This window comes from Mirounga angustirostris, unplaced genomic scaffold (assembly GCF_029215605.1).
Source record: "Mirounga angustirostris isolate CCGP_5_RB_7025 unplaced genomic scaffold, mMirAng1.0.hap1 SCAF_300, whole genome shotgun sequence".
Lineage (NCBI taxonomy): Eukaryota > Metazoa > Chordata > Mammalia > Carnivora > Phocidae > Mirounga > Mirounga angustirostris.
The window spans coordinates 5,669-30,631 of NW_026992008.1; the positions used below are offsets into that span (position 1 = coordinate 5,669).

At 41.1% G+C, this 24,963-nt stretch overlaps 2 protein-coding genes and 1 long non-coding RNA gene across 3 annotated transcripts; 2 read left to right on the top strand and 1 right to left on the bottom strand.

The window, feature by feature from the left end:
- Nucleotides 1–807: 807 nt before the first annotated feature.
- LOC129045746 (uncharacterized) lies at nt 808–3,694 on the top strand. Its single transcript, XR_010409129.1, has 3 exons — nt 808–1,345; nt 2,682–2,931; nt 3,625–3,694. It is a non-coding gene; the product is annotated as an uncharacterized LOC129045746 (long non-coding RNA).
- Nucleotides 3,695–3,829: 135 nt separating this feature from the next.
- On the top strand, nt 3,830–12,120 carry LOC135363451 (synaptonemal complex protein 3-like). Its single transcript, XM_064583987.1, has 6 exons — nt 3,830–3,881; nt 6,104–6,221; nt 7,109–7,208; nt 9,046–9,144; nt 11,473–11,577; nt 11,707–12,120. Exons 1-6 carry the CDS (start codon nt 3,830–3,832, stop codon nt 11,758–11,760), a joined length of 528 nt encoding a protein of 175 aa, XP_064440057.1. The 3' UTR covers nt 11,761–12,120.
- Nucleotides 12,121–16,637: 4,517 nt separating this feature from the next.
- On the bottom strand, nt 16,638–24,923 carry LOC123840656 (synaptonemal complex protein 3-like). Its single transcript, XM_064583988.1, has 6 exons — nt 24,872–24,923; nt 22,532–22,649; nt 21,545–21,644; nt 19,614–19,712; nt 17,181–17,285; nt 16,638–17,051 (listed from the first exon to the last, which is right to left on the bottom strand). Exons 1-6 carry the CDS (start codon nt 24,921–24,923, stop codon nt 16,998–17,000), a joined length of 528 nt encoding a protein of 175 aa, XP_064440058.1. The 3' UTR covers nt 16,638–16,997.
- Nucleotides 24,924–24,963: the final 40 nt, after the last annotated feature.

Here is a 24,963-nt window from a genome sequence, read left to right on the forward strand (position 1 = left end):
ATGGAATATTACTTAGCCGTCAGAAAGGATGAATATCTACCATTTCCTTCGACATGGATGGAAATTGGAGGGAATTATGCTAAGTGAAATAAGTCAACCAGAGAAAGACAATTATCATATGGTTTCACTCATATGTGGAATATAAGGAATAGTGCAGAGGACAACAGGGGAAGGGAGGGAAAACTGAATGGGAAGAAATCAGAGAGGGAGACAAACCATGAGAGACTCTTGACTCGGGGAAACAAACGGAGGGTTTAGGAGAGGGAGGTGGGTGGGGGGAGGGGGTAACTGGGTGATGGGCTTTAAGGAGGGCACGTGATGTGATGAACACTGGGTGTTATACTCGACTAATGAATCATTGAACATTATATCAAAACTAATGATGTACTATATGTTGGCTAGTTGAATTTAAATTAAAAAAGAAAGATATCTGGAATATATGAAATGCTTCTACAAAACTGTAAGAAAGTCATCCTACCCATTTGTAGAAAGGTCATGACACCCGCATAAGATGATGCCACGGAAAAGGAAATTGAAATGGACAATAAGCATATAAAGGAGCTCAATCTCCTTAGTGGATGGAGAAATGCAAAAAAAAAAAAAAAAAAAAAGACCACCACCCCAAGCCCAGATGTAATCCGGTGAGATTATAATGCAATCTGGTGAGAATATGGAGCAGTTAGTACCCAACCGGCTGGTGGGAGTCATAAGTTGGAAACAATTTGGCTATACCGAATACTCACCTAGCCTATGACCTAGCAATAGGTCATCAACTCCTCGAAACTCCTGGGCTCCTTTAAACGCAGCAGAACACAATCGCACGTGTGCCAGACCCCGGAATATTGCCAGCGTCCCTGCTTGTAAGGGCTCTACAGTGGGAAGTATCCACACGTCCACGGACAAGAAAACGGATGAACGAGTTGAGGAGTGGTTCCACAGTGGTGTGCGCTCCAGCAGGGAAGACGAAAGCAGGACGGCTCTGCGGAATATAGTACAGGCACCGTCAGGGCGCAATGTTGGGTGAAAAAGGAAGCGGCGGAACACCAGGCAGGAGGCGGTACAGTTTATTGTACTCCCCAGGCAACACAGCAGGAGGCCAGGACAGCCAAGGATACGCACACGGGTCTCTAAGACGAAGCAAACCCCGACCAGCCGACCACCCAGAAAACGAACCGTAGAAAACGGAGGGGGTTGGTTGACACAGGACACGCAGCAGGATGGCTCTTCCTCTGCGAGCGGAGGCAGTGGGTGGGAAGGGCCCCGGGAGGAGACTGCGCAGGAACTGTGAAAAGTGTCCCACGTCGGGAAGGTGGAGGCTTGAGCACCTACGTGGTTCCACACTGCCGTATCCTTTTGTGATTTCCCAGGAAGAGGACCCGTGAAACGTCCTTGAATATGGTCGAACCGGAGCCGCCCAGCCGGGGCCTCGATGCTCGCTCGATGCTCGCTGCTCGCTCGATGCTCGATGCTCGCTCGATGCTCGCTGCTCGCTCGATGCTCGCTCGATGCTCGCTGCTCGCTCGATGCTCGCTGCTCGCTCGATGCTCGCTCGATGCTCGCTGCTCGCTCGATGCTCGCTCGATGCTCGATGCTCGCTCGATGCTCGCTCGATGCCCGATGCTCGCTCGATGCCCGATGCTCGCTCGATGCCCGATGCTCGCTCGATGCTCGATGCTCGGCACCAGCGCGCCCGGAGGGGGCAGTTTGGTCCAGGGGGCGTGTCTCGGCCGAGGCCCCGCCTCCCGCATGCGCGCTGCGCCGGCCAATCAGCAACGCCCCCGCCCAGGCGAGGCTGGCGAGCTCCTCTCCCGCGCGAGGCCCTCAGAGGAGCGTCGCGGAGGACGTGGGGTGGAGGTCGCTGTGCAGGTGGAGGGATGGAGGGAGGAGGGACAGAGAGACAGAGGATGGGGGTGAGGCGTAGGGGACCCTCAGGGAGGCCCAGGCGGGTCGGGGAGGCGGGCCCGGCGGCACTGTGTGGCCACGGGGGTCTCCTCAGACGTGAGGGTGGGGCCAGGGTGTGGGGCAGCGGCGGCTGGGCTGGCCGCTGAGGTGATGTCCCCGCGGGGTCCTCGGGGGCTCCGGCAGGACACGACGAGGCCCCCGAGGGCGGGGCCGGCAGGGCAGGCAGCGGGTCCGACGGTCCCCACTTCCTGGGAGGGCCACACCTGGTGAGGAGGGTCCGTCTGCGTCTGTCCCTCCTGCCCGGCCCCCCGGCAGGGCGGTTTGGTCCCCGGAGGCCGTCCTGGGGTCCAGATGGCGTGTCGAGGAGCCGCCCTAGACCCGACGGTCCCCGGACAGGTCCGGACAGGTGCAGAACGGTTTATTCCCCGTCCATGCGGAGGGGGACACTTGACGTTAGTCCCGGCCACGGTTGGGCCTCCAGACCAGCACGTTGTCCCGCGGGGGCCTCGGGGTGGGGACGGCCTCTGTCCCAGCGTAGGGCGACAGAGTGTGGCGGAAGGTCCTGGCACTCAGATGTCCCGGGGCTGGTCGCATGCGCTCGGTCGGAGCCGGGGGGCGGGGGGAGGGAGGGGTCCACCGTCCCCATCGTCTTTGTCCCCTCCTGGTCCAGCAAGAGACACGAGGACACACACACTCTCCGATCCGCGCAGAGGACCCTTGCCTGGCCTCGCTCACTGACCGGGTCCCCCCGTTTCCTTAACGCGTGTCTGTGCCCACAGCGTGCAGGAGAGCTCAGAAGGCACCTCCTCGGGATGGCGCCGGCTGGCAGGAAGCGCCTGGGCAGAGCCGCGAAGGCCCCGGTGGTGGCTCAGGGTACGGCAGCCCGTGACTCTGGGGGACAAGAGAGAAGAGAGCTGAGGGGGCCGGAGGCTGAAGGTACTGCCTATCCGACACCTTTTGCAGATACAGCGCTTGCTGATGACGCACGCGGGGCAGGCCACCGCTTCGGAGTCCTCGGCGTTGTAAACAGTAAAATCCTCGTGTGTGTGTGTCTGTCTGTCTGTCTCGGTCTCTGTGTGTCTGTCAGTCTGTCTCTGTGTGTGGTGTGTGTGTGGGGGGGGGTGTCTGTTCTGTCTCTCTGTGTGTCTGTCTGTCTCTGCGTGTGGTGTGTGTGTGTGTGTGTGTGTGTGTGTGTGTGTGTAAAGCAGTTCCAGGTACCAGAGGTGGCCCACTTGATCCTCCTGTCCCAAACCAGGATTCCCGAGGCTTAGATCGCAGCTCTTCTGCTCCCCCGCAGTCCTTCTTTCCCAAATACCTCGCGCCGGCTGGGTGATGTACTCTGGCATTAACCTGGAAGGGCCTGTAACACCGTCTCCGTCGCATGGTCCTGGTCCCTGATCTAGTGTCGTCTGGCCTTGCACACGCATGCTCCCTTTCCTGGGCCTGCCTTAAGAAAACTTTTGTTTGCGAGACGGAGCCCTAAAAAACTCCACGGGGAAGGTATTGCTCCCTGAAAACGGATCAAAATGCCATACTTCATTTTACTGTTTCAGAGTTAAATGCAGTTAGCCGACATGTAGTGCATCGTTAGTTTGCGACAGAACGTTCGGTGATTCCTTAGCTGCGTATAACACCCGGTGCTCATCACATCATCACGTGCCCTCCTTAGTGCCCACCACCATACTTCGTTTTAAAATGTTTTCCGCTTTTATTTCAACGCAGGAAACAGTCCACTAACTGAATACTACGGGGGAAGAAGGCCTTCTGCAGTAACGTTTGAGGAAGATGTGGGGTAATGTGTTCATAGTATTTTCACTCACCAGATCAAGTCAACTTGGCTTACATAACAATTATTCTCTGTAAAATCCTAGAATGAGACATTTTTTCCAAAACAAACATGATCTTTGTTTATCCTTAATAATGTTTGATGCAACGTCTTCACAGGAATGAAATACAGAAGATGCTGCAAGGACTTGGAGGTATGCTTAAGTGATGTTGGCGGTGGAAAAAAAAATGGTTTTAAACCATACAGCTTTTATGAATGGAAATGTTAGTGAGTGGTCTGCAACACTGATTTTAATGCCTTGTTCTCGTATGTGGGATATTACACAGGTATTTAGTGTGATTCAACTTTGCAAGTTTCTTTACTGACCTTTTCCATTGATGTGGAAAAGTAAAAATGGTACTAACCTTGATGAGGTAAGAATGATGCCATTATTTTTACACACATGTGCATGTAATATAAATTAATATAAATTAAGCAGAGAAGGGCGCCTGGGTGGCTCAGTCGGTTGAGCGACTGCCTCCGGCTCGGGTCATGATCCTGGAGTCCCGGGATCGAGTCCCGCATCGGGCTCCCTGCTCGGCGGGGAGTCTGCTTCTCCCTCTGACCCTCCCCCCTCTCATGTGCTCTCTTTCTCTATCTCATTCTCTCTCAAATAAATAAATAAAATCTTTAAAAAAAAAATTAAACAGAGAAAAGTTTGAGCCTCCTTTTGTGTGCACAGATTAGGTGATCTATCCATTTTTAATGTCAATTTTAAATTTCCTTAATTCAGTTACTTCTCATAACTTTCCAGTGTCCTGCTCTGTGGGGCAGCAGCACAGATTGAATCCTCCAAAAAACAAACAAACAAAACACTCTTTATTGTTACTTTCCATTAGCAAACCGTGTAGCTGCAAACTAAAGAACTCTCCTAGCTAGTGAGAAATACATAATCATATCCAAACTCCTGAGTTTCATGTTGTCTGCTCAGATGTCAGTTACACCATCTGCACTACAGGACAGGACCCTTAGCGGGGTCCAAGTCAATTTACGGCTCTTCGATAGAGATCATCCTTACAAGCAAGTACGTTTTGAAGGCTTTGCTCTATTTGGTGGTGACAAAGTGCTTGCTTTGTGAGCTGTCTGACAAACTTCTTACTATAGATGGATTCCGGATGTATAAAATATTGTTATTATAGTGCAGATCCTTCATGACTACCGAAAAATAAGTATTGATTGTAGATCCACAAAGTCAAATCATATGATTTGCAAAGCTTTATTTGAAGTATTAAGATTCTGTGAGATGCAGCACTTATGGATAAAAGTGTTATGTAAAAAGCTCCATGAAAATATTTTTAAAATGTTTCTGAATTCATTTATTTAAATTAGAATTTTTACACCCGCAGCCCTTGTCTCTTTTAGTAAAACACAGTTAAAAGCATCACGCACTAGATCGCTTGAAAAATAATTTTTTTTAATGTGCGATATAATTATTTTTATCCTTTTGAGGATCATTTTTAAGAAAACACTTTTGCGCGTTCTATATAATGCATTCTTCCTTTAAATTTAATTTAATTTTATTATGTTACGTTAGTCACCGTACAGTACATCATTAGTTTTTGATGTAGTGATCCACGATTCGTTGTTTTCGTATAACACCCGGTGCTCCATGCAGTACGTGCCCTCCTTAATACCCATCACCGGGCTAACCCATCCCCCCACACCCCTCCCCTCTAGAACCCTCAGTTTGTTTCTCGGAGTCTATGGACTGACTCATGGTTCGTCTCCGCCTCCGATTCCCACCCCCTTCATCTTTCCCTTCCTTCTCCTAATGTCCTCCGTGTTATTCCTTATGTCCCACAAATCAGTGAAACCATATGATAATTGACTTTCTCTGCTCGACTTACTTCACTTAGCATATATAATGCATTCTAATGGTAATCCACCTAAACATGTCCCTTGAATTGGAGGATATTTTATACATTTAGAGAAATTTGCCTTTTAGCTGTTTTCTCACAAGGAAGTTAAAGTCTGTCCTTGGGGTTCCCTGTACGCATTTTGATAATGGAAAATATTTTGATTACTATCCCCTTTTCATTATCTCTAAGCTAAAAGGTGACCTGCAGTTAGAAAAATTATAACTGGGATACTAGTACCAGAAAGATTTTACAGAAAATAGTGAGCAAATCTTGCTTTTTGAAATGATGCCTGTGTTATAATTTTTATTTTACTTATTTTATTTTTTAAAGTGTAATTGGTGTACAGTATTATATTAGTCCCAGGTATACGACATAGTGATTGGACATTTATGATGTCTGTATTATAAATTTTAAATGTCTTTGCATATTGCTGAGACAACATTTACACATATTGACTCGTATATATGAAAACAAAATAATTTTCAACACTAAATTTCAATGAATACTTTCTATACAGTTGACATTAAGCAGGCTCTTCTTGCAAAGAGAAAAATGTTCGAAGTGAATGCCAAAGCTCTTGTCAAAACCACTAACGAAAAAATTGAGCATGTTTGGAACATACAGCAAGAACAAAGGTGAAGTTGTTGGGTTTTGTTGTTTTGTTTTGTTTTTAAGTCACGATGACATTTGTATCATTTCTTAGTATTCGTTGGTGCGAATAACCTAAGGCAAATTCTATTATATTGAATTTTCCAGCGAAAAAAATAGATTTTGCTTGATTTTCTTCTAAGCAGATAAATTCTGTTAACCTCACTCCTTAACAGAATTGAGATGTATCTCCCGGAAGCCAATAAAGATGACCTTTTTTTCCCTTTCAAATAACAATTGAGTTTTCTTCCTATAACATTAATTCGTATTTATTCTAGGCCTACACTAGCTGAACTTCAGGTAAATGTCTTAAACCATTGTTCTTGTGATAGTTAACTGTATTCAGTTATGTAGAAAAGGTTGATCTTATGTTATAAATAATTTGCATATTTTAGTAAATTGTGTTCACGGTTCTTTCTTAAAAACCATTGTTGTGCCAATGAGGGGAAATATTTAAGTGAAATATTCCTGTTTGGAAACCTTCTATGATAAATGGATATGATATCCTTATTGAATCTACTTATCATATCAGAACATACATGTTCTTCAGTAAGAAGAAATGGAAAGTAAACTGCTTTTAGATAAAATGAATTTTTCTGGAAAATTGATAGTACAGTAAATCCTCACTAGTTTTTAAGAGGTAAGGCATGTGAGATAGCTTATATGTTGGTCAGTCAGGGACGATACTTTTGGAATAAGAGTAAATTGTTCGTGTAGCCTTTCTGTTTCTCAGGAGACTATTTCAGCTGCTATTACGCTGTTACTGCCGTCTCCTTTTATGGTGTAAATTGTGTCAAATCAATTTTGTTTTGAATATGGTTAATTTTTCCGTATCTTTATGAGGTGTGACGGTGCTCATTATTGTGTTTTACAGGCAGAATCTTCATCTCAAATATTCTCAGCAGTTTCTGACTTTGTATCGGGCGTGGGATACAGACATGCGGAAAGCCCGGGAACAAGAAGAAAAACTAGCTGTTGGTATCAGCCTTGGCTTTAAAATTGATTTATTTATTGTATCAAAGTCTCAAGTGGCAGTAGGCCATGCAAAAACAGAGCAGAGAATGTAGAGTCCGTGAGCCCAGATGGGTAAAGATGGGTGGAAGATGTAGCGGTGGGAGACTGAATGTTCTATTTGGATTGCCTCAGTCTACTTAGTGATATAGGAAGGTCACCAGTTAAGAGTTAGAGTGGTGGAGGAGGTGTTGCCTTTGAGGGGCAGAGAAGAAGTCCTGGAAGTGTTTCCTGAGAGCGGGCCAGCGAATGGACTAGGGAAATATCATTGCCAAGCAGCATTATGGGTCTAATTGAGGTTAGTGTCATAGTGATCATGAATTTAAGGTGAGACCCCCCTCTGCATGGTTGTGGCAGAGCAGCTGGAGAGTTGGATTTTCCAGGGTTGCGGTTTAGCCACGCAGATCAACAGAGCGAAAAGGGGGCAAGGTACACGTGCAAGCACATAGGCGTAATGATTGGCCGTGGAATTTAAGCCAAGAAGGAGGAAAAGGGAGAATATGAGAGTGGGGACTGGGGACCATGAAAAGTCGCAGGATCGATGGGATGTTAATCCTGAAAGAGCATTGAACTGTAGTAAAAAGGGTAGAGAGCTACAAACAGGGAGGTAGAGGTTGAATGTCGGGGGCGGGGGGAAGGGGACAAACAGTATAGCACAGTGCTCAAGAGCCTGGACTCTGGAACCATTTTGGGGGGCTCCGATCCTGGTTGACCAGCACTAGCTGTGAAATCAGGGACAAATTGTTTATCTCTGTACCTCACTCAGTTTCCTCACCTATGAAAGGAGACGAGACATAGTAAGAGTACTTGCCTCATAGAGTTGTTTTGAGAATTAAATGAGATCATATATAATAAGTTTATTTAAAATGGCTCAGAACAGTACCTGACACACAGTTCCTATATAAGTCTCTGCTCTACTTAATATTATGTCGATGTTGCAGTTATTGGGAATGACAGAATCCAGGGTGTGACTATGTAAGTGAGTGACTAAAGTAGGGAAGAGGACAAAATTATTGCTGGAGATTAGGTCAAGGAACAGAGAGGCTAGGATCATCTGTATGCATACTGAAATGACCAAGAATTAATACATGTTTCGAATGTTGTTAAGAAAGAATATCTCTGGGACGTCTGGGTGGCTCAGTCGGCTAAGCGTCTGCCTTCGGCTCAGGTCATGATCCCAGGGTCCTGGGATCAAGGCCCACATCGGGCTCCTTGCTCAGCAGGAAGCCTGCTTCTCCCTCTGCCTCTGCCCCTCCCCCTGCTTGTGCGCTCTCTGTCTCTGTCTCTGTCTGATAATAAATAAAATCTTAAAAAAGAAAGAAAGAAAGAAAGAAAGAAAGAAAGAAAGAAAGAAAGAAAGAAAGAAAGAAAGAAAGAAAGAAAGAAAGAAAGAAAGAAAGAAAGAAAGAAAGAAAGAAAGAAAGAAAGAAAGAAAGAAAGAAAGAAAGAAAGAATATCTCTTCTGAAACTACTGTTAGGAAGGATTAGTGTATAGATTTTTGCCTACTTGTGGTAAACACATTTTTGGAAGGGTCATTTGTGGATTTTGAAGTCAAAAATTAAAACATGTTTTCAGTATTGGTGAGAAAGACAATTTCCTACTTAATGGCTACTAGGTAGGATCATCGTATTGTTTCTGTATATTAGTGGTGAATAAACTTGGTCACAAAAGTTGTTAAAACAGGAAATGTTAACAAGTATCGATTTAAAGAATATTCCTTTCAAACTTGATGTATAATTATGTTTTCTAAATATTAAATGTTACCCACATTTTATCACCCTTTTCTTTTATATTTGTAGGATATGTTCCGAGAGCAACGAAAGATTCTTCAACAAGCTAGAGCTGTTCAGAACCAGAGACTGCAAAAAATTAAAAACTTACATGAGCAATTCTTAAAGGTCTGTTGTATTTGGCAACACAATACATTCTTATAAAACATAATATGTAGGCGCGCCTGGGTGGCTCAGTCAGTTGAGCAACCGACTGCTGGTTTTGGCTCAGGTCGTGGGTCCTGATCTCATGGGTTGTGGGATCGAGCCCCGCCTCGTGCCTCCTGCTTAGCGGGGAGTCTGCTTGAAGATTCTCTCCTTCTGCCCCTCCTCCCACTTGCATGTGCACATGCTCTCTCTCTCTCTCTCTCTCATAAGTAAGTAAATATTTTAAAATATATACATAAAATGTATGTAAAAGTAGAAGACTGTTTCTTTCCAAATCTTTGGGGAAGGGGGAACCATTTAGGTTATACATCTAAATTGTTAAACATTGTCCATTTGGAATTCATCGTTTGGGATTTAACGTAATTGGTACATGCATTTTTATTTTTAGAATTAATTAATAGTTTTGTGGGAGTCATCTAAAACAGGGAACTGTAAAGAGGGAATTTTACCTAGAAATACATGTATTGTGAAGAAAACTGGTACTTTATTAACACTTTAATCATAATTTTTTGTTCAACAATCAGTTTTGAGGAGATCGGCAATAAATTCATAGTGGAAACTAGGAAGTCTATAAATCACTTCTACGTGTCTTTTACTTGCGTTAACGGTTTCTGTTAAATATGAGTAGGCAGTTGTAATTGATGAATAGCACTTCTATATTCAAATGCGTTACATGAGTGTTTTATGGCATATTTGCTTTTGGAATATTAGACTAATAATGACTTTATATGCATACTTAAAATCATAAGAAAAGGTCTAAATGTATAACAGAATGAAAAAGCCAGAGGAGGACTAAACGTTTGTGAGTTGAGAATGATCTGCTGGGATATTTGCACATTAGCAAATTGTCCTCAGTGACACAGACCTCTTCTTCGTGCAGATATATACTTGTTTAGGAGGCAGTGGAAGCCTGCACATTCCCCTTCTTTTTTCTTGGTGTGTGTATGTGGGCGGGGAGGGAGGGGCGGCGGAGGGGAGTGGGAGGTGTACTTTACCTCTGCAGCTGTACCTTAATATCTTTCTTTGAATTCCCACTGCCACTGCCCCGAGTTCAGGATCTCATCATTCCCTGCTTATACTATTAAACTCTCATCTGAGTTCTCTCTCCTCCGGTCCATCCTTCCCAGTTCTGCAATATGATGTTCCAAAACGTATACCTTCCCTCCTGAAAACCTGCCATTAGCTTCCCACTTAAACACTCGGGTATTCAACGTCTGCCCTGTAACAAGACTCCCTTTGTAGTTTTATACTTACATTCCTCCTTTCCTCCCACCCCTCCAGTACACTAACTCACCATTACTTCCTTGTTTCTAGGGTACTTTCAATTCCCTCTTCCCTTTACCTACTGAAATCTTACTCTTTTGCCAGCTAAATCAGAATCAATCTTATTTTCCAGTACACAGTCATGGCAAGTTGTGTTTCCTTAATTGTTACAAAGTTTTTGTGTTGTTTTTATTTACATGTCTTTTTATTCTCACTGGAATAAGGAAGGAAGAGATCGTGCATTCATTTCCCAAATTCCTCCGCAGCACTTAACAGTACTTCTTACGTAGTATGGGCTAGATCACTATTTGTTAAGTGAACAGTAAGGATTTAGAACACGTTTGTTTTTCATAACTTAAAGAGGTCGTGTTACAGATCATTTTATTCCCTCCAATGGAATCATGTTACATTGATTTTTACTCATTATAAGTGCAGTGCTACATGGTATTTAGAAAGCTTATTAGAGAGATTTAAAATCATGGTATTTCATTCTGTGGGACTGCCAGTCTTTTTTTTCCCCTCCACCTTGACCTTAACTGTTTATTAACCCATTGTTTCGAGCAAAGCGTACTACTGTCATGCCTCTATAATAATAATAATATTTGACTCAAACACAACATTTAAAAAATTTCCTAAGTGGGTATTTTGATCTCCATGTATTAGGTCTAATATTTTATTTGGAATAAATAACGAGCATCCTTTGAATATTAAGAATCGTTACTTTTGAAATTTAATTTTTTAAAAGATTTTATTTATTTTTGGGGGGGGAGAGAGAGAGAGAGAGAGAGAGAGAGAGCGCCCATGAGCAGGGGGAGGGGCAGAGGGAGATGGAGAAGCAGACTCCCCGCCGAGCAGGGAGCTCGACGTGGGGGCTCGATCCCAGGACCCCGAGATCATGACCTGAGCCGAAGGCAGACGCTTAACTGACTGAGCCACCCAGGCGCCCCTTGAAATTTTTAATTTTACATGTTTGGAGCATGAGATGAAAAGTGGTGGTTTGTAACTGAACTAGGCTTTTTGTTTTAGAGTATGCAGGACTTAGAGAAGGCCCATGAACATCTTCTTACTGATGAACAAAGCGAAGTTAGGGAAGACATGACCAAGCTGCAAAACAAAATTATGATGGAAGCTGTGAGTGGTGTATATTTAATATTAAGAACTAAGGAGGGATGTGGGCATTGGGGCATTTTGTTGGCCAAACTGTATGTCACAATTACCTAAATGACACGCGAATGTTTAATATTTCCTTCCCTGCAACAGCAGCAGCAAGCGCTGGCAGTTGTTCAGAAGTCTCTTCATTCCCTGTTGTTCTGATGACTTTGAAGAAAGAACAGGAACCCAAGTCTTATGATACAAGTGTAACATTAGCTACACTGAACCACGTTGTAGTAGTTTAAAAATCATAGTTGAAATCAGTACATCTTGTTTATCATAGCTTGCTTGGTAAAGTGCAAGAATCCATTCCGGTTAAAACCCCCAACCCTAAACAGTGATGTGGATCGCAGCAATTCCACAATTATATGTATTACGCTTTCAGCCCTTCGTTAGTAATGACTTTTTGTACTTAACCCTGTCAGTTAACTTTTAACAATAACGATGATTTAATTCTAGGCTTGGCCTCAGTGGATCTGTATCAGTCCCAAAAGGTTCAAAGCACAAGTACAGAAAGAAGGCTACATTGCTTTTCCTAAAGGAAAAAAAAAATTAAAGAATATAAAATCTATCTTATCCATGTACCTGCTTGTATTTACTCATTAGTTTACAGAGCCAATTCCAATAAAAATATGATTTCAGAAGAAAATGTACTCTACTGCCTTATAAAAATTATTGAAAGTAAACATGAGATTGTGTTTTTGAATAAATTAAACTGCCTAAAATCACTGGGAGAACAGAACTACATATATAAATATCCGTGCTGAGACATGGGTTTGTGAAATGTCATTTCCACCACGACATCAAAATGTCATTTACTTGGTGTTGGTTCACTATTAAATGACACCTGCCCTTAGCATTGATTGAAAGTATTTCATTAATATGCACATATACTTAATCACTTATGGTCTGAGTATTTCACATCTGTCTATAAAGAAAGATAAATTACCTACAGTGCTTTGTTTTCAAGTTTAATATTCATTGAGTATGTGGAATGTTGATTTTTATATTTGAGAACTAAGAACTTGAATAATTCTTATACCTTTCCTTTTGTAATGGGCATTTTTCTTTTTTTTACGTTTAATAACAACACCATCTTCATTTGGGCACATTATTTAATAAACATGACATTGTTTCAGAATATATTTGGAATAAGTCAGTTAAATATATTTTTGTGAATTACTGAGATTGTTTTCAAGAATCATTCAGAACAAAACAATCCCATTTGGAGGAGAGGAATGATTTTCTCCTGTTTTTTTGCATGGTGTTTTGTTTTGTTTTGCTTTGTTTTACATTAATTCTGACCCGTATATACCACCCTTCTGTTTGTTTTAAGGTTTTCCAAGTTTTTAAAAATAAGCCCATATAGAATCTCTTTTTCTAACTGCAATAATGTATACAGGAATAAATGAGTCCTCCACCACTTTCCAATATTTGACATTACGGGGAGAATTTAATTGCTCAATTTCGCATGTTTGTAAAGAACTTTCCTTTTAAGCCAACACATGTGTTGGTGTATGTGTCTGTGAGCTTTAAAAGGGCAGAGTCAAAGGTGAAGAAGAGGAGTTTACACCTTGCCACTTACACCAGTTAGAATGGCAAAAATTAACAAGGCAGGAAACAACAAATGTTGGCGAGGTTGTGGAAAAAGGTGAATGCTTTTACACTGTTGGTGGGAATGTAGGGCAATTTGGTTAGCAAGAAACTCACGGAAAATTTCCTCCTTCACTATGGACAAGTGAAGATGGTGATTTGTGATGCTGGAGCTTCATCTTGTCCACCCCAACATCCTCCCACCCCCACCAAAGAATGTCAGGATGGTGTACTGTGATGTGTAAGCCAGTGCGACCATTGGCAGCAGGGGGAGAGCCTTCCTGACCAAACAAAACTGAGAGGTACGGCCCGTCACTATCCTGGGGAGGGCTGTGTATAGGGAGGTCAGGAGGCCGAGGTTAGACCACTGGGAAGGTTCGATATGGCAAAGATGACCAGGAAACCACAAGCCTCTAGCATAGTTATGTAATAACTGACCCCAAGAGGGAGGAAGAAGAGGAAGACCACCTGTCAATCCAGGTCCAGAGGCAGTGGCAAGGTGAGATGATCCCACCTAAGCCCTACATTCCCACCAACAGTGTAAAAGCATTCCCCTTTAAAGCTCCTCCCGTGTTCTTGCTTCACACAGACTCCCTTCTCAGACTGCATCCTTCTCCTGAAGCCCCTGTTCCCATCCATGCCCCATCCTCTTCTTCCAAACCAGTACCCCTCTCTGCTCACCCCATTGTCCTTCCAGGTCCTGAAGACGACCATGAGAGTAAAAACACACCTTCAAGGGAGTTTGAGAACAACAAAAAAAGCCTGTCCAGAAACCCCCAGCCCCTTGATTAGATGAGATTGGGCACATTCAGGGTGGTATGGCCATAGACACCCAGCCCTTTGATTAAATCTAAGAAAGCAAGAGGGTCAACATTATGTGGCCATTATCACAGGCACAACAAGGAACTGTATCAAAATGAGCCAGAACAGGAACAAGACAGCACGGAGATCTCCAACCACTTCAAGTGACCACCTGGGCATTCAGAGCTTCAGAGGCCAGAGACCTCAGAACTATCTGCCAAGTCTCTGAGGTCTGGCCCCTGAGAAATGGCTAACTACTTAGAGACCAACCATAAACCAACCAACAGGGTACACCCATCGATGATTAAAATAAAATAAATGAGGGCGCCTGGGTGGCTCAGTTGGTTAAGCAACTGCCTTCGGCTCGGGTCATGATCCTGGAGTCCCTGGATCGAGTCCCGCGTCGGGCTCCCTGCTCAGCGAGGAGCCTGCTTCTCCCTCTAACCCTCCCCCCTCTCATGTACTCTCTCTCTCATTCTCACTCTCTCAAGTGAATAAATAAATCTTTAAAAAAATAAAATAAAATACAATAAACAAGTTGTGAAGAGATGGGTGTGTGTGTGTGTATGTGTGTGTTCTCTGAATGTGGGGAAGGAGGAGGAAAGGGAAGAAGCAGATGTGTGAGGAGGGACAGAGGTGGGGAGGGTGGTCCTGCAGGGTTGGGTTTCAGACGGAAGGTCCACAGTTAACCAGACACTGAGGATAAGGACTGGGTCAGGACTGAGGACTGAAGAAAATTGTCCTTCTTAACAATGTGCCATAGCTTCTTATGACCTTTCTTTATGGCAGCCAGTAATACTTAAAACAAGTACCAAGAACTGAATTCTACCTAGTTTTATTGGATTCTTTTTTTTTTTTTTTTAAGATTTTATTTATTTATTCATGAGAGACAGGGGGAGAGAGAGAGAGGCAGAGGCAGAGGCAGAGGGAGAAGCAGGCTCCCAAGGAGCAGGGAGCTCGATGTGGGGCCCTATCCCAGGACCCTGGGATCATGACCTGAGCCGAAAGCAGACGCTTAACCATCTGAGCCACCCAGGCGCCCTAGTTTTATTGGATTCTTAAAATACTTTCTGGTTTAAATAAGCCAGTACCAGATTCATTTCCATCATCTTTCCTTTGAGTGCTCTCCCTGAAAGCAACTATAGTGAAAGGTAGTGGAAAAATGAACCTGAAGTAAAACCCGCTTACTTGGGCGAAAAAAAAAAAAAGACTTCTCTATTTTGCTGTGAACCTGAACCTGTTTTAAAAAATAAAGTCTAATATATATGTTAGAATATATATAATATACATATGTATAATTATAATATGTATACAAATAATATATAATGGAAAATTATGTATAAATATATAAATAATTATAATATAATGGCAAAATATTTCTTCCCCTTAGAATATCAGCCAAAGTTGCTTCAAGTGGGTATTTACTCATTTGAGGTTGTCAGGGGATGAAATAAATGTCAACGGTTTGATCACTGAGTACATTATGTACTGATTATCGTCTCTGCACTCTCAAGTAAAATTAGATGGCTTAGTATGAACACTAGAACTTTCACAGGGACCTTTGGAGTACTTATTTTTGTCTCTATAGCTACTGGAAAACTTCCCAAATAAGGACCTTCTTAGGAGTTTGGAACAGAACTTCAGACACATACACCAACACATGTGTTGGCTTAAAAGGAAAGTTCTTTACAAACATGCGAAATTGAGCAATTAAATTCTCCCCGTAATGTCAAATATTGGAAAGTGGTGGAGGACTCATTTATTCCTGTATACATTATTGCAGTTAGAAAAAGAGATTCTATATGGGCTTATTTTTAAAAACTTGGAAAACCTTAAAACAAACAGAAGGGTGGTATATACGGGTCAGAATTAATGTAAAACAAAGCAAAACAAAACAAAACACCATGCAAAAAAACAGGAGAAAATCATTCCTCTCCTCCAAATGGGATTGTTTTGTTCTGAATGATTCTTGAAAACAATCTCAGTAATTCACAAAAATATATTTAACTGACTTATTCCAAATATATTCTGAAACAATGTCATGTTTATTAAATAATGTGCCCAAATGAAGATGGTGTTGTTATTAAACGTAAAAAAAAGAAAAATGCCCATTACAAAAGGAAAGGTATAAGAATTATTCAAGTTCTTAGTTCTCAAATATAAAAATCAACATTCCACATACTCAATGAATATTAAACTTGAAAACAAAGCACTGTAGGTAATTTATCTTTCTTTATAGACAGATGTGAAATACTCAGACCATAAGTGATTAAGTATATGTGCATATTAATGAAATACTTTCAATCAATGCTAAGGGCAGGTGTCATTTAATAGTGAACCAACACCAAGTAAATGACATTTTGATGTCGTGGTGGAAATGACATTTCACAAACCCATGTCTCAGCACGGATATTTATATATGTAGTTCTGTTCTCCCAGTGATTTTAGGCAGTTTAATTTATTCAAAAACACAATCTCATGTTTACTTTCAATAATTTTTATAAGGCAGTAGAGTACATTTTCTTCTGAAATCATATTTTTATTGGAATTGGCTCTGTAAACTAATGAGTAAATACAAGCAGGTACATGGATAAGATAGATTTTATATTCTTTAATTTTTTTTTTCCTTTAGGAAAAGCAATGTAGCCTTCTTTCTGTACTTGTGCTTTGAACCTTTTGGGACTGATACAGATCCACTGAGGCCAAGCCTAGAATTAAATCATCGTTATTGTTAAAAGTTAACTGACAGGGTTAAGTACAAAAAGTCATTACTAACGAAGGGCTGAAAGCGTAATACATATAATTGTGGAATTGCTGCGATCCACATCACTGTTTAGGGTTGGGGGTTTTAACCGGAATGGATTCTTGCACTTTACCAAGCAAGCTATGATAAACAAGATGTACTGATTTCAACTATGATTTTTAAACTACTACAACGTGGTTCAGTGTAGCTAATGTTACACTTGTATCATAAGACTTGGGTTCCTGTTCTTTCTTCAAAGTCATCAGAACAACAGGGAATGAAGAGACTTCTGAACAACTGCCAGCGCTTGCTGCTGCTGTTGCAGGGAAGGAAATATTAAACATTCGCGTGTCATTTAGGTAATTGTGACATACAGTTTGGCCAACAAAATGCCCCAATGCCCACATCCCTCCTTAGTTCTTAATATTAAATATACACCACTCACAGCTTCCATCATAATTTTGTTTTGCAGCTTGGTCATGTCTTCCCTAACTTCGCTTTGTTCATCAGTAAGAAGATGTTCATGGGCCTTCTCTAAGTCCTGCATACTCTAAAACAAAAAGCCTAGTTCAGTTACAAACCACCACTTTTCATCTCATGCTCCAAACATGTAAAATTAAAAATTTCAAGGGGCGCCTGGGTGGCTCAGTCAGTTAAGCGTCTGCCTTCGGCTCAGGTCATGATCTCGGGGTCCTGGGATCGAGCCCCCACGTCGAGCTCCCTGCTCGGCGGGGAGTCTGCTTCTCCATCTCCCTCTGCCCCTCCCCCTGCTCATGGGCGCTCTCTCTCTCTCTCTCTCTCTCTCTCTCCCCCCCCAAAAATAAATAAAATCTTTTAAAAAATTAAATTTCAAAAGTAACGATTCTTAATATTCAAAGGATGCTCGTTATTTATTCCAAATAAAATATTAGACCTAATACATGGAGATCAAAATACCCACTTAGGAAATTTTTTAAATGTTGTGTTTGAGTCAAATATTATTATTATTATAGAGGCATGACAGTAGTACGCTTTGCTCGAAACAATGGGTTAATAAACAGTTAAGGTCAAGGTGGAGGGGAAAAAAAAGACTGGCAGTCCCACAGAATGAAATACCATGATTTTAAATCTCTCTAATAAGCTTTCTAAATACCATGTAGCACTGCACTTATAATGAGTAAAAATCAATGTAACATGATTCCATTGGAGGGAATAAAATGATCTGTAACACGACCTCTTTAAGTTATGAAAAACAAACGTGTTCTAAATCCTTACTGTTCACTTAACAAATAGTGATCTAGCCCATACTACGTAAGAAGTACTGTTAAGTGCTGCGGAGGAATTTGGGAAATGAATGCACGATCTCTTCCTTCCTTATTCCAGTGAGAATAAAAAGACATGTAAATAAAAACAACACAAAAACTTTGTAACAATTAAGGAAACACAACTTGCCATGACTGTGTACTGGAAAATAAGATTGATTCTGATTTAGCTGGCAAAAGAGTAAGATTTCAGTAGGTAAAGGGAAGAGGGAATTGAAAGTACCCTAGAAACAAGGAAGTAATGGTGAGTTAGTGTACTGGAGGGGTGGGAGGAAAGGAGGAATGTAAGTATAAAACTACAAAGGGAGTCTTGTTACAGGGCAGACGTTGAATACCCGAGTGTTTAAGTGGGAAGCTAATGGCAGGTTTTCAGGAGGGAAGGTATACGTTTTGGAACATCATATTGCAGAACTGGGAAGGATGGACCGGAGGAGAGAGAACTCAGATGAGAGTTTAATAGTATAAGCAGGGAATGATGAGATCCTGAACTCGGGGCAGTGGCAGTGGGAATTCAAAGAAAGATATTAAGGTACAGCTGCAGAGGTAAAGTACACCTCCCACTCCCCTCCGCCGCCCCTCCCTCCCCGCCCACATACACACACCAAGAAAAAAGAAGGGGAATGTGCAGGCTTCCACTGCCTCCTAAACAAGTATATATCTGCACGAAGAAGAGGTCTGTGTCACTGAGGACAATTTGCTAATGTGCAAATATCCCAGCAGATCATTCTCAACTCACAAACGTTTAGTCCTCCTCTGGCTTTTTCATTCTGTTATACATTTAGACCTTTTCTTATGATTTTAAGTATGCATATAAAGTCATTATTAGTCTAATATTCCAAAAGCAAATATGCCATAAAACACTCATGTAACGCATTTGAATATAGAAGTGCTATTCATCAATTACAACTGCCTACTCATATTTAACAGAAACCGTTAACGCAAGTAAAAGACACGTAGAAGTGATTTATAGACTTCCTAGTTTCCACTATGAATTTATTGCCGATCTCCTCAAAACTGATTGTTGAACAAAAAATTATGATTAAAGTGTTAATAAAGTACCAGTTTTCTTCACAATACATGTATTTCTAGGTAAAATTCCCTCTTTACAGTTCCCTGTTTTAGATGACTCCCACAAAACTATTAATTAATTCTAAAAATAAAAATGCATGTACCAATTACGTTAAATCCCAAACGATGAATTCCAAATGGACAATGTTTAACAATTTAGATGTATAACCTAAATGGTTCCCCCTTCCCCAAAGATTTGGAAAGAAACAGTCTTCTACTTTTACATACATTTTATGTATATATTTTAAAATATTTACTTACTTATGAGAGAGAGAGAGAGAGAGAGCATGTGCACATGCAAGTGGGAGGAGGGGCAGAAGGAGAGAATCTTCAAGCAGACTCCCCGCTAAGCAGGAGGCACGAGGCGGGGCTCGATCCCACAACCCATGAGATCAGGACCCACGACCTGAGCCAAAACCAGCAGTCGGTTGCTCAACTGACTGAGCCACCCAGGCGCGCCTACATATTATGTTTTATAAGAATGTATTGTGTTGCCAAATACAACAGACCTTTAAGAATTGCTCATGTAAGTTTTTAATTTTTTGCAGTCTCTGGTTCTGAACAGCTCTAGCTTGTTGAAGAATCTTTCGTTGCTCTCGGAACATATCCTACAAATATAAAAGAAAAGGGTGATAAAATGTGGGTAACATTTAATATTTAGAAAACATAATTATACATCAAGTTTGAAAGGAATATTCTTTAAATCGATACTTGTTAACATTTCCTGTTTTAACAACTTTTGTGACCAAGTTTATTCACCACTAATATACAGAAACAATACGATGATCCTACCTAGTAGCCATTAAGTAGGAAATTGTCTTTCTCACCAATACTGAAAACATGTTTTAATTTTTGACTTCAAAATCCACAAATGACCCTTCCAAAAATGTGTTTACCACAAGTAGGCAAAAATCTATACACTAATCCTTCCTAACAGTAGTTTCAGAAGAGATATTCTTTCTTTCTTTCTTTCTTTCTTTCTTTCTTTCTTTCTTTCTTTCTTTCTTTCTTTCTTTCTTTCTTTCTTTCTTTCTTTCTTTCTCTTTCTTTCTTTCTTTCTTTCTTTCTTTCTTTCTTTCTTTCTTTCTTTCTTTAAGATTTTATTTATTATCAGACAGAGACAGAGACAGAGAGCGCACAAGCAGGGGGAGGGGCAGAGGCAGAGGGAGAAGCAGGCTTCCTGCTGAGCAAGGAGCCCGATGTGGGCCTTGATCCCAGGACCCTGGGATCATGACCTGAGCCGAAGGCAGACGCTTAGCCGACTGAGCCACCCAGACGTCCCAGAGATATTCTTTCTTAACAACATTCGAAACATGTATTAATTCTTGGTCATTTCAGTATGCATACAGATGATCCTAGCCTCTCTGTTCCTTGACCTAATCTCCAGCAATAATTTTGTCCTCTTCCCTACTTTAGTCACTCACTTACATAGTCACACCCTGGATTCTGTCATTCCCAATAACTGCAACATCGACATAATATTAAGTAGAGCAGAGACTTATATAGGAACTGTGTGTCAGGTACTGTTCTGAGCCATTTTAAATAAACTTATTATATATGATCTCATTTAATTCTCAAAACAACTCTATGAGGCAAGTACTCTTACTATGTCTCGTCTCCTTTCATAGGTGAGGAAACTGAGTGAGGTACAGAGATAAACAATTTGTCCCTGATTTCACAGCTAGTGCTGGTCAACCAGGATCGGAGCCCCCCAAAATGGTTCCAGAGTCCAGGCTCTTGAGCACTGTGCTATACTGTTTGTCCCCTTCCCCCCGCCCCCGACATTCAACCTCTACCTCCCTGTTTGTAGCTCTCTACCCTTTTTACTACAGTTCAATGCTCTTTCAGGATTAACATCCCATCGATCCTGCGACTTTTCATGGTCCCCAGTCCCCACTCTCATATTCTCCCTTTTCCTCCTTCTTGGCTTAAATTCCACGGCCAATCATTACGCCTATGTGCTTGCACGTGTACCTTGCCCCCTTTTCGCTCTGTTGATCTGCGTGGCTAAACCGCAACCCTGGAAAATCCAACTCTCCAGCTGCTCTGCCACAACCATGCAGAGGGGGGTCTCACCTTAAATTCATGATCACTATGACACTAACCTCAATTAGACCCATAATGCTGCTTGGCAATGATATTTCCCTAGTCCATTCGCTGGCCCGCTCTCAGGAAACACTTCCAGGACTTCTTCTCTGCCCCTCAAAGGCAACACCTCCTCCACCACTCTAACTCTTAACTGGTGACCTTCCTATATCACTAAGTAGACTGAGGCAATCCAAATAGAACATTCAGTCTCCCACCGCTACATCTTCCACCCATCTTTACCCATCTGGGCTCACGGACTCTACATTCTCTGCTCTGTTTTTGCATGGCCTACTGCCACTTGAGACTTTGATACAATAAATAAATCAATTTTAAAGCCAAGGCTGATACCAACAGCTAGTTTTTCTTCTTGTTCCCGGGCTTTCCGCATGTCTGTATCCCACGCCCGATACAAAGTCAGAAACTGCTGAGAATATTTGAGATGAAGATTCTGCCTGTAAAACACAATAATGAGCACCGTCACACCTCATAAAGATACGGAAAAATTAACCATATTCAAAACAAAATTGATTTGACACAATTTACACCATAAAAGGAGACGGCAGTAACAGCGTAATAGCAGCTGAAATAGTCTCCTGAGAAACAGAAAGGCTACACGAACAATTTACTCTTATTCCAAAAGTATCGTCCCTGACTGACCAACATATAAGCTATCTCACATGCCTTACCTCTTAAAAACTAGTGAGGATTTACTGTACTATCAATTTTCCAGAAAAATTCATTTTATCTAAAAGCAGTTTACTTTCCATTTCTTCTTACTGAAGAACATGTATGTTCTGATATGATAAGTAGATTCAATAAGGATATCATATCCATTTATCATAGAAGGTTTCCAAACAGGAATATTTCACTTAAATATTTCCCCTCATTGGCACAACAATGGTTTTTAAGAAAGAACCGTGAACACAATTTACTAAAATATGCAAATTATTTATAACATAAGATCAACCTTTTCTACATAACTGAATACAGTTAACTATCACAAGAACAATGGTTTAAGACATTTACCTGAAGTTCAGCTAGTGTAGGCCTAGAATAAATACGAATTAATGTTATAGGAAGAAAACTCAATTGTTATTTGAAAGGGAAAAAAAGGTCATCTTTATTGGCTTCCGGGAGATACATCTCAATTCTGTTAAGGAGTGAGGTTAACAGAATTTATCTGCTTAGAAGAAAATCAAGCAAAATCTATTTTTTTCGCTGGAAAATTCAATATAATAGAATTTGCCTTAGGTTATTCGCACCAACGAATACTAAGAAATGATACAAATGTCATCGTGACTTAAAAACAAAACAAAACAACAAAACCCAACAACTTCACCTTTGTTCTTGCTGTATGTTCCAAACATGCTCAATTTTTTCGTTAGTGGTTTTGACAAGAGCTTTGGCATTCACTTCGAACATTTTTCTCTTTGCAAGAAGAGCCTGCTTAATGTCAACTGTATAGAAAGTATTCATTGAAATTTAGTGTTGAAAATTATTTTGTTTTCATATATACGAGTCAATATGTGTAAATGTTGTCTCAGCAATATGCAAAGACATTTAAAATTTATAATACAGACATCATAAATGTCCAATCACTATGTCGTATACCTGGGACTAATATAATACTGTACACCAATTACACTTTAAAAAATAAAATAAGTAAAATAAAAATTATAACACAGGCATCATTTCAAAAAGCAAGATTTGCTCACTATTTTCTGTAAAATCTTTCTGGTACTAGTATCCCAGTTATAATTTTTCTAACTGCAGGTCACCTTTTAGCTTAGAGATAATGAAAAGGGGATAGTAATCAAAATATTTTCCATTATCAAAATGCGTACAGGGAACCCCAAGGACAGACTTTAACTTCCTTGTGAGAAAACAGCTAAAAGGCAAATTTCTCTAAATGTATAAAATATCCTCCAATTCAAGGGACATGTTTAGGTGGATTACCATTAGAATGCATTATATATGCTAAGTGAAGTAAGTCGAGCAGAGAAAGTCAATTATCATATGGTTTCACTGATTTGTGGGACATAAGGAATAACACGGAGGACATTAGGAGAAGGAAGGGAAAGATGAAGGGGGTGGGAATCGGAGGCGGAGACGAACCATGAGTCAGTCCATAGACTCCGAGAAACAAACTGAGGGTTCTAGAGGGGAGGGGTGTGGGGGGATGGGTTAGCCCGGTGATGGGTATTAAGGAGGGCACGTACTGCATGGAGCACCGGGTGTTATACGAAAACAACGAATCGTGGATCACTACATCAAAAACTAATGATGTACTGTACGGTGACTAACGTAACATAATAAAATTAAATTAAATTTAAAGGAAGAATGCATTATATAGAACGCGCAAAAGTGTTTTCTTAAAAATGATCCTCAAAAGGATAAAAATAATTATATCGCACATTAAAAAAAATTATTTTTCAAGCGATCTAGTGCGTGATGCTTTTAACTGTGTTTTACTAAAAGAGACAAGGGCTGCGGGTGTAAAAATTCTAATTTAAATAAATGAATTCAGAAACATTTTAAAAATATTTTCATGGAGCTTTTTACATAACACTTTTATCCATAAGTGCTGCATCTCACAGAATCTTAATACTTCAAATAAAGCTTTGCAAATCATATGATTTGACTTTGTGGATCTACAATCAATACTTATTTTTCGGTAGTCATGAAGGATCTGCACTATAATAACAATATTTTATACATCCGGAATCCATCTATAGTAAGAAGTTTGTCAGACAGCTCACAAAGCAAGCACTTTGTCACCACCAAATAGAGCAAAGCCTTCAAAACGTACTTGCTTGTAAGGATGATCTCTATCGAAGAGCCGTAAATTGACTTGGACCCCGCTAAGGGTCCTGTCCTGTAGTGCAGATGGTGTAACTGACATCTGAGCAGACAACATGAAACTCAGGAGTTTGGATATGATTATGTATTTCTCACTAGCTAGGAGAGTTCTTTAGTTTGCAGCTACACGGTTTGCTAATGGAAAGTAACAATAAAGAGTGTTTTGTTTGTTTGTTTTTTGGAGGATTCAATCTGTGCTGCTGCCCCACAGAGCAGGACACTGGAAAGTTATGAGAAGTAACTGAATTAAGGAAATTTAAAATTGACATTAAAAATGGATAGATCACCTAATCTGTGCACACAAAAGGAGGCTCAAACTTTTCTCTGTTTAATTTTTTTTTTAAAGATTTTATTTATTTATTTGAGAGAGAATGAGATAGAGAAAGAGAGCACATGAGAGGGGGGAGGGTCAGAGGGAGAAGCAGACTCCCCGCCGAGCAGGGAGCCCGATGCGGGACTCGATCCCGGGACTCCAGGATCATGACCCGAGCCGGAGGCAGTCGCTCAACCGACTGAGCCACCCAGGCGCCCTTCTCTGCTTAATTTATATTAATTTATATTACATGCACATGTGTGTAAAAATAATGGCATCATTCTTACCTCATCAAGGTTAGTACCATTTTTACTTTTCCACATCAATGGAAAAGGTCAGTAAAGAAACTTGCAAAGTTGAATCACACTAAATACCTGTGTAATATCCCACATACGAGAACAAGGCATTAAAATCAGTGTTGCAGACCACTCACTAACATTTCCATTCATAAAAGCTGTATGGTTTAAAACCATTTTTTTTTCCACCGCCAACATCACTTAAGCATACCTCCAAGTCCTTGCAGCATCTTCTGTATTTCATTCCTGTGAAGACGTTGCATCAAACATTATTAAGGATAAACAAAGATCATGTTTGTTTTG